This window comes from Fundulus heteroclitus, unplaced genomic scaffold (genome assembly GCF_011125445.2).
Source record: "Fundulus heteroclitus isolate FHET01 unplaced genomic scaffold, MU-UCD_Fhet_4.1 scaffold_557, whole genome shotgun sequence".
Classification (NCBI taxonomy): Eukaryota; Metazoa; Chordata; class Actinopteri; order Cyprinodontiformes; family Fundulidae; genus Fundulus; species Fundulus heteroclitus.
Genome location: NW_023396986.1, coordinates 60,250 through 70,468, shown reverse-complemented (window position 1 = coordinate 70,468; position 10,219 = coordinate 60,250). Strand labels below are relative to the sequence as shown.

Sequence of the window (10,219 nt, the reverse complement as noted above, 5' to 3'; positions counted from 1 at the left end):
GACTGGATTCATTCTTACAGCTGAATGCGCTCCCGATGAAGGGGATACAAATTCTGGTGGGGATAAGCCGTTTGGCACGACACCTGTGCAGCAGGTCTTGGTGATATCACAGTAAATTGGGCAAAAGTCTGGGCTATTTCTGCCCTGCGATGGACTGGCGACCTGTCCAGTTTATACCCCGCGTCTAGCAAATTGACAGCTGTAGATCAGCACCAGCACCTCGCGATCCCAGCGGGGATAAGTGTGTTAGAAAATGAATGGATGGATGGATGGATGGATGGACTGGGCTATTTATTTTTCCTTGCCATCAAGATCTCTGCCAAATGGCACCAGACAATGCTTTTATTGGGCTTTCTTTGTCTGGAAACAGATTCAAACAACACCTTACAGACGCAGCCATGATGAACTGGTTGAACTCGCACAGTTGACAATACAGCGATCTGATTGGCTGAGCAGCAAAACTCGTATCACGTGACCTCTTGGACCGGGGCGCTACAGTTTACATTTCTTTATCGGTTTAATCTTATTAATGTGCAAGTGAAAACGTGGGAACATTGGTGTTTTGAGATCACTGCTATGTGTAACAATCCAAGTGAAAGAAAATTGCCCCCAGACATCCATCCATCCATCCATTTTCTGAACCGCTTAATCCCTCATGGGGTCGAGGGGTGACAGTTCATACGAAAAGTCTTCCTACAGATTCTGGCCTACGGCCTATTTGGATTGTTTGTCTTTGAGTTATTGTCACTGATTCATAGTGGGCAATCTATTCCACCAATAGAGTAAATAAGTATACTTAAGGAAGGACTTCTTGAGTTACTGAACATTTCTCAGGGCAGAGGTTTATATTCGGGTGTCTAAAATGAGGAGTCAGCATATGTTTTTCCAGATAGTGTATAAGTGAAGGGATAGAAGAAAAAGGCGCTTAGAGTGAAGTATTTTGAAAATACAAAAATACAGTATTTTATTTTGATAAATTTTTTGGCTGCTGTATTTTGTATTTTATTTGGAAATAAATTTTGATGTATTTGTGCCCATCCCTGTTTGCGAGAATGAATGAAGTAGAGGCCACAAGCTAGGCGCGCATATACAGTGCAATGATAACTTCTTCTATCTTTCATCTTAAAATGAAGTGTAGAAGAAGACTTTTTTCTAAATAAATAGATTTTTGTGTGAATACGTTTTATTTATTTATTTTACAGTTTTTGATTTACATTTATACAAAGGAAATGTTTATTTACACGTCTTTATGATGTGGGGAAAAAACACTGTCAGACATGTTTCATCTCACGCACCCCCCAGTGGCAGCTCGCGAACTCCTGGGGGAATCCCTGGTTTAACTGAGCCTAAGAAATGGCTTTGTAAGCCTTTCCAGGCTGGTAGATGTCAATGACTTTGTTTTTCATCTATGCATGGTGTGTTGATTTTCGAGATATTTGATCCTGCCTCATGTTGACAGGGTATATCTAAGTGATCAATAGTAAACCTGAACAACAAAAAGTTGATTAATCCCAGTAAATTTTTGATTTGAGAATGGAGGGAATCGTATTTTTGCAGAGGCCCATTTTTTGACAGTCTCCTGTACGGGGTATGTTGAACACACAAGTCTAAATGTAAATATCCAATGCAAACTCTAAATAGTAGTAATATACATAAACTTAGTTTTATTTGCAGGCTTTTTTTTGCAATTTGCTGTAATGTTCTACTGATTAATTTAGGAAAATATGCAAAACTCCTGGTCTGCTTTTCTTCTAGGTCCTCATCCTAAAAGAGGTGAGGTAACAAGACAAGAAATTGCTTGAGGAGATCTGTAGCTATGCTGCGCTGTGACAGCAGCAGCTGTAGAATGAGAGTACACATAAGAACATTGATGTAATTTAGTCAAAGTGAACGTGATGCCCATATAAAGAAATTTTTTTCACCTGCTTTCAACTTCAGAGAGGCTCTGTTTATTTTCCTCCTTGTTATTTGGACCACTTTAGAGTTCTTTAATTGGTTTAGTAAATTTCAGCACTTTACTTTGTACCTTTTCTTTCTTTTTTACGTTTTATTTTTTCCTTTCTGCATTCTGTCCTCCTACTCTTTAAGCGATATTTTGTCCTTGTGGGAAGGAGAATAGAGGTAATGGTGAGTGATGACGAAAAAACAGGGTTTATAAAAGAAAGATTGATGTTGCTCAAACTTGATGTTATGCTGTTAAGGTTTAAAGCTCTCAGTTAATTCCTTTCATCCCAGAAGTGAAGGCTGATGGAGAGAAAGCTAAAACAGACCTACATCTTTTTTTAACACAAGAAAGAATGAAACTGCAAAGAACATTTCATGTCAAGTTTTTAAGTTAATGCAGTCGCTTCATTTTTCTTTTTGAATTTGATCAAATATTTGCTCTGTAAAAACAGTTAGTTATATAGTTTTAATCTAATTTGTTTTAGGTTTTAGGATAATTTAGATGATTAATCAAGGTTTTTGGAAACACTTCCAACTCTTAATTACATATTAAAACATTGTTGCTGGAACTGCATTAATTTGAGTCACTTGTGCAATTAAATCTAAGCCTGACAGTTCCATCTTTCCTCTGGACCACTGCTTTAAGTATAAGCTGATTCCTTTACTTCTTTACTACTTTGGTTGTTGTTTTCCTCCATTCCCCAGGACAATGCCAGCTCTGTCTTCTTTAAACCTCAACACAGAGAGCTGAGCATTGTCTTCTGTTATCATGCCACTGTATGCTTTATACACGGTTAACAGAGATAAAATGTTAAATTCTTAGACTTCCTAACTTCCCCGCTACCCAGGATATTTTACTTCTGCTGATCTTTTGTCTATATATTGTTGTAAACAATTTATAGTTTTAGCACTGGTCAACAGTGAGGCCACTGGGGGACATACTGTATTAGTCTTGTTAGATGTTTCAGCTGCCTTTAACTCACGCTATCTTCATTAAGGATACTTCCACACTGCTGGCCCTAATGCTCAATAAAAAAAATGTTTAAGTCTGGTTTTAAGATGTGTTCCCATTACTTTAAAATGTTGTCTAGGTTGGACTGCAGTGTGAACAGTTTGCGGCTCCAAACTGACCTGCACGTGCAAAGGAACAATAACAATAGCTACATTTACAAAGATAAAACTAATCAGAATGAATAGCCGATCAGAGTAAAAAAAGCGTCATGTAAATAAGGCCCTTTTTTCCTTTTGTTCATGTAAACATAGCTATTCAAAATGAACCTGTAATATGGTAATTAAGAAACAACATAAAGAAGCCAGGGCTACACGTAAAATATGTTTTGAATTTTTTGATAATTATCGATAAAGATCAATCTGATTTCTGTTTTATTGACATGCTGTTTTCCTATATCATCAAGCCCTACTTTGTAGGGTCATTTTTTTTACAGTTATTCCTACTGCAGCTGCTTTGGATCAGTCTTTATGAGCTGGCCACACCTTGCCACGGGGATTTTTGCCCTTTCCTCAAGGCTGAACTGCCCCAGCTCCTTCATGATATTAGTATTGTATTTTGTTTCTACATTTTATGCCTACTTGCTTTTATTGTGTTTTATTTTTTCTATATTTTAATCTTGTAAAGGACTTTGCATTGTCTCTGTACTGAAATGTGCTATATACAAATACATTTGCCTTGCCTAGTAATAATTCCCTGTCTAGTCCCACAAAGGGGAAAGTTGTCTCTGTGTTAAACCCATCCCTTTGGACGCAGTGTGCTGCTACCCTGAGGGTCGCATAGGGAGCAATCTGTGGTCAAGGGTCTTGCTCAGGGACCCAGAGTGACAGACTGAGTTTCAAACTGATGACCTTTGCAGCTGTAAGGGACCGAGCCGAAAAAGCAGAGAAGCACAGGGAAAAATCTTTGAGAAAAATAGTAACAAAATTTATTTACCACCCGAACATACTTTTTCTCCTTCCTCCTCTTAAACTGACACACAAGGGAAACATATACACTGGTTGATCAGACCATTTTGACACAAGAGGGGAACATAAAATACATTTACCTAAACAAAACTACAACAAAAGACCAAACTAATCAGTACAGTACTAAAATCAGCAACCTATGAGGAAGAGGACTTAAATAATTAAACTTGCCAAATTTAATTACAAAAGACAAAACCACATAGAAAAACCTAAACATTTCCAACACCCCTTCTAAAACTAAGTGGAAGAGTCCAACTAAGCCTCCTTGTCATGGGGATCTTTTGCAGCTGGGGACTCCTTTCCTCTACTGGCCACACCCACATGACAGCCTCCCAGGAACTGGCAACTCAGATAAAAAGTATATTAGTTTAAAGTAAACCAAAAACACAAGAAATGACAAAATGAGTCAACTAAATGTGTGCACCCAAATAGTTAACCAATGTCAAATCAAAGTGAAAAAGTGACATGTGTTAAAGTAAAATATGACATTGAAATGAAATTACCAAATCATTTGTTGTGTGGTTGCACATGCGGCCATCACACTCCCCCTCCCTTCAGAGTCCTCACAACCCCAACGAGAGAGGTAGTCTGCTGTCAGGTTACATTTACCCGGGATGTGCTCCACGGTGAAGCGGAACGGTTGCATAGCCAGGTACCATCGCGTGATGCGGCCGTTGGTATCCCTCATCCGCTGCAACCACTTGAGGGCCTTATGATCAGTCTGCAGGGTAAACTCTCTTCCCAGGAGGTAATATTTTAAAGAGTCAAGGGCCCACTTAATTGCAAGGGCCTCTTTCTCCACTGTAGAATAACGAGTCTCCCTTGGGAAGAGTTTACGGCTGATGAATGCCACCGGATGTTGATCTTCTGCTGGACCCTGCAGAAGGACGGCTCCTATGCTCCTCTCTGAGGCATCTGTCTGCAGAATAAATAGCTTTTCAAAGTCAGGGCAATGAAGAACTGGGCTCTTACCCAAAGACTGTTGAATGTCCTTAAAAGCGGCCTCAGCTCCTTTTGTCCACTGGATCACCATAGGACATTTTGACCCAATCATGTCAGTTAGTGGAGCAGCTCTGGCAGAGAAGTTGGGGATGAACCGCTGATAGAATCCAGCCATCCCTAAAAAGGATCTCAGCTGTTTCCTGGTTCGGGGCAGAGGGCAAGACTCGATGGCATGCACTTTCCGGACCTGTGGCTTGATGACTCCATTCCCAATAACAAACCCTAGGTATTCAGTTTCAGACTGCGCCAGAACACATTTCTCAGGGTTGATAGTCAGGCCTGCAGATTGTAGACGCCTCAGCACTTCCTCCAAATGCTTGAGATGCTCCTCCCAGGAACCACTGTAGATCACAATATCATCCAGGTAAGCACATGCATAGTTGTCACATCCATTTAGTACCTGATCCATTAGCCTTTGGAAAGTTGCTGGAGCACCATGCAGTCCAAACGGCAAAACGGTAAACTGGAACAGTCCCCAAGGTGTCCGAAAGGCTGTCAACTCCTGGGACGACTCTGATAGGGGAACCTGCCAGTAACCCTTACACAGGTCGATGGTGGTCAGGTATTTTGCTTTTCCCAGACGCTCAATGATGTCATCAATGCGTGGTGTAGGGTAGGAATCAAACTTGGACACAGAGTTCAGGTATCTAAAATCGATACAGAAACGGATTGAGCTGTCCTTCTTTGGGACTAAAACCACAGGATTACACCACTCACTCTTTGAGTACTCAATGATCCCCAAAGAAAGCATCAAGTCCACTTCCTTTTTCAAGGAAACAAGAAGACGCTCTGGAATCCTGTAACTCATCCGTTTCACTTGTGCACCCTCCTTCAAAGTTATGTGATGTTCAATAATATTAGTGCGACCTGGATACTCCTGAAATATGTCTGGATGACACAAAGCTCTGACCTGATTTTGTTGAACAGCTGACAAATGTCCCAAATCCAAAGCCATTGGTGCTGATGATGGCAGATACTGATCGTCCACCAGCTCTTCCTCCTCCACCGATCTAATCAATAACACAGCAGCCTTCTGTCGTGGTCTTTCCTCCCATTCCTTGAGAAGATTTACATGCAGAACTTTGTTGGAATGTCTTTTACCTGGAATGGCAACTTGGTATGTGGTGTGTCCCAACTGTTTCACCACTTGAAACGGACCCTGCCATTTAGCCAAAAGCTTGTTGTCACAGGATGGCAGCATAACTAGGACCTTTTGACCCGGGCTGAAAGTCCTATGTCGTGCAGACCGATCATACCAAGTCTTCTGGTACTTCTGTGCCTCAGCCATATGCTGCTGAGCAAGCTCTGACATCTTTTCCAGTTTCTCTCTCATCTGTACAACGTAAGAAACCACATCAGCTTCCTCACCCCCTTGTTCTCCAGTCCAGGTCTCCCTGAGTAGAGCCAGAGGCCCCCTCACCTCATGACCATACAACAATTCGAATGGTGAGAAACCTGTAGATGCCTGGGGAACTTCCCTATAAGCAAAGAGTAGGTAGGGGAGCCATTGATCCCATTCAGAACCAGCCTCATTCACAAACTTACGGAGCATTTGCTTGAGTGTTTGATTGAACCGCTCTGTCAAGCCGTCAGTTTGTGGGTGGTAAGGAGTAGTTCGCACACCTTTAATTCCCAACAGCTGGTACACCTGTTTCAGCAGTGTGGACATGAAGTTGGAACCCTGGTCTGTTACAATCTCACATGGAAATCCAACTCTGGAGAAAAGCTGCACCAAGGAGAAAGCTACTGCCTTTGCTTTAATAGATTTTAGTGGAAACACCTCAGGATATTTGGTTGCGTAGTCGGTAATCACCAACATGTAGCGGTTACCGGCTCTGCTTCGCTCGAGTGGACCCACAATATCCATGCCAAGCCGCTGAAAAGGGACACTAATAATGGGAAGAGGTTGAAGTGGTGCTCTAGAGGGTAATCTATTGGATGTCACCTGGCACTCAGGACATGTCTTACAAAACTTGGCAACATCAGTTCTTAGGCCCGGCCAGTAGAAATGTTGCCTTATACGAGCAATGGTCTTGTGTTTCCCCAGGTGGCCAGCCCAGGGAATGGAATGGGCCAAGACCAGTACGGTATCACGTGCTCCTTTAGGCACCACCAACTTTCTAGCTGAGCCCTGTAGGTGATAAAGGGTGCCCTTTTCAAAGACATACTTCCCAGAACCAGATTTAAACACTGTCCCTTCTTTCCCGGTCTTTGCTTCCTGTAACAAGGCAGCTAGGTTGGGATCATCATGCTGCATTTGGCTCATGTTTAGAGACACTTTAAGATCCAGTGGAGCATCCAAGACTTCTCCAGGTGTCATGACTGTATGTTGATACTTCTCTTGCCTTTTCTGCCTGCGGGATTTCCGTGTCTTGCCAGGCTGTACATCCAAATCTGCATCATAAAAGGGTAGGGCCCTCAAAGTCACAGAAGGTTCGTCAACCTGCCTGACCTGGGACCTGGTAACAGCAATATTACAGATGTGAGAATCCTGCACTAAATCAAACAGGACGGGTAAGTCGCTACCCAACACAACTGGAAAAGGAAGCTTATCTGCAACTCCCACATTCAGAAGGTAAGGTTGCCCCTGTACCTCCATATAAATGTCCGCTGTGGGGTAGAATCTCTCGTCTCCATGTACACAACAAATAGGAATAGTCTCAGAGGTGCAAACAACATTAGCTGGTATAAACTGTCTTTGCACCAGAGTCTGCACACTGCCGGTATCAACTAAGGCTTTCAACGTTTTCCCATTAATCTTTACAGTTGTCAGTTTTATTGAATGTCCATCACAACCTGTAAATGCACTTTTATAGGGAACCACACACATTTGGGTTAGCTTAGGAGGATTCTTCGGGCACATTGGTTTCGTATGCCCTTCTTGTCCACACAGATAACATATGGGCACTTTATGGTACTGCTTTGTGACATTTGCTGATTCATTCTCTCTTAGGGAAGTCTTACCCCCACCAGGAACTTTCTGCTGGTACTGAGAGGTTGTTGGTCTGCGGGTGTCCTTTGCAGCCTTCCAGGTGGAGTAGCTCCATGGTTGTCCTTTCTTCCGAGCAGCCACAAACTGTTCTGCAAACTGAGCAGCCTGGGCCGCTGATGAAGGATCGTGCTCCCGGATCCACACCTGAAGCTCAGGGGATAGCATGCGCAGATATTGTTCCAAGATGATAATTTCACCCACCTCTTTTACAGTTTTATCTCTTGGTTGGATCCACTTGTCATACAGCTCCTTCAATCTTACATAAAGTTCTTTAGGAGTCTCTCCAGGTCCAACATCTGTGGAACGAAATCTCTGCCTATAGGTTTCTGGATTAATATCATATTTCTTTAGGATAGCCTCCTTGACATGTTTGTAGCTATCAACATCATCCATATCCATATGCACATAAGCGCTTCTTGCTTTACCAGTTAGCAGGGGTATAAGGCGGAAAACCCATTCTGACTTGGGCCATCTACATGATGCAGCAATCCTCTCAAATGTTATAAGAAAGTGTTCAATGTCATCAGTTTCTGATAATCTTTCAAGTCTAGGTTCTTGGAGAAAACGAGACTGACCTGATGATATAACTTGAGTTGGTTGGATTGTTTCCTTCAAATCCAGGTTCTCCAAATCCTCTTTGTCTGGCCCTGGTCCAGTGGGTTCTGGTGTAGGAGAAGTCCGGGCCTGTACCTCCAACTGAAGCATTTGAAACTGGTGCTGCAGGGACTTGAACCGCTGCTCCTGGCGTGCTGACTCCTCCCTCCACCGTACATCACGAGCCTCTTGCTGACCCATGTGAGCTCGAAGGATCCCAGCCAGGTCAGACAGGGTTGGTTCTCGAACCTCCTCTTCTCTGTCTGCTACCCCTCCAGACAATCCTGGCCCGGATGGATCCAATTGCTCCTCCTGAGCAGCCTCCTCGGGCAGCTCCACACGAACTCCTCTGGTGTTACGTCCTCCACGCTGCATTATCCACCTCTCAAGGTTTCACCATGGAAAAGAAAAAAAAAGGGGAAAAACTGTGCTCTCTTACTGGCAGATCCCACCACTGCCACCACATGTAAGGGACCGAGCCGAAAAAGCAGAGAAGCACAGGGAAATCTTTGAGAAAAATAGTAACAAAATTTATTTACCACACGAACATACTTTTTCTCCTTCCTCCTCTTAAACTGACACACAAGGGAAACATATACACTGGTTGATCAGACCATTTTGACACAAGAGGGGAACATAAAATACATTTACCTAAACAAAACTACAACAAAAGACCAAACTAATCAGTACAGTACTAAAATCAGCAACCTATGAGGAAGAGGACTTAAATAATTAAACTTGCCAAATTTAATTACAAAAGACAAAACCACATAGAAAAACCTAAACATTTCCAACACCCCTTCTAAAACTAAGTGGAAGAGTCCAACTAAGCCTCCTTGTCATGGGGATCTTTTGCAGCTGGGGACTCCTTTCCTCTACTGGCCACACCCACATGACAGCCTCCCAGGAACTGGCAACTCAGATAAAAAGTATATTAGTTTAAAGTAAACCAAAAACACAAGAAATGACAAAATGAGTCAACTAAATGTGTGCACCCAAATAGTTAACCAATGTCAAATCAAAGTGAAAAAGTGACATGTGTTAAAGTAAAATATGACATTGAAATGAAATTACCAAATCATTTGTTGTGTGGTTGCACATGCGGCCATCACAGCAGCCTCTCCAAGATGGAAACGCCTGGCTCTCTAACCAGTAGACCACCACTCCCACATGTGGGATGGTTTTCACAGGTGAACATCAATCAAGTCTAACCACATTTTCTCAATGGGATTGAGGTCTGGACTTTGACTAGGCCATTCCAACATATTTAAAAAACCCTCGATGTTGCTTCAGTAATATGTGTTGGGTCAATGTTCTGCTGGAAGGTGAACATTCAGTCTGGTCTGAAATCACAGGCAGACTGACTGGTTTAGCCCCATCCATCTTTCCCTCAGTTAGGACCAGCTTCTAAGTTTCTGCTGCTGAAAAACATCCTATAGCATGATGTTACCACCGCCATGTTTCACTGTGGAGATGGTATTCTTGCAGTGATGGCATGTGCTGACCTGCTGAAAGACAGTGTTTTTCTTTGTGGCCGAAAAGTTTAAATTCACTCTCATTTGACCAGAGCAGCTCCCTCAGATCCATAACATAAAAATAATGTTAAACATTTTCTTACGGATTATGAGATAACAGTCTGTGGCTGCGAAAGACAGTTACCAGGGAAAAAACCCCAAGGACGTTTGACATGCATAAACACAAGGACATAAA

The 10,219-nt window shown here is 42.5% G+C and overlaps 1 protein-coding gene across 1 annotated transcript; it reads right to left on the bottom strand.

Moving 5' to 3' along the window:
* Positions 1 to 4,420: 4,420 nt before the first annotated feature.
* LOC118561082 lies at positions 4,421 to 9,573 on the bottom strand. The gene has a single exon (XM_036132863.1). It carries the CDS (start codon positions 8,882 to 8,884, stop codon positions 4,421 to 4,423), a length of 4,464 nt encoding a protein of 1,487 aa, XP_035988756.1. The 5' UTR covers positions 8,885 to 9,573.
* Between the last annotated feature and the right edge of the window lie 646 nt (positions 9,574 to 10,219).

Coding starts and splice junctions, on each gene's coding strand:
- LOC118561082 (XM_036132863.1), bottom strand. CDS start 8,884: ATGCAGCGTGGAGGACGTAACACCAGAGGAGTTCGTGTGGAGCTGCCC.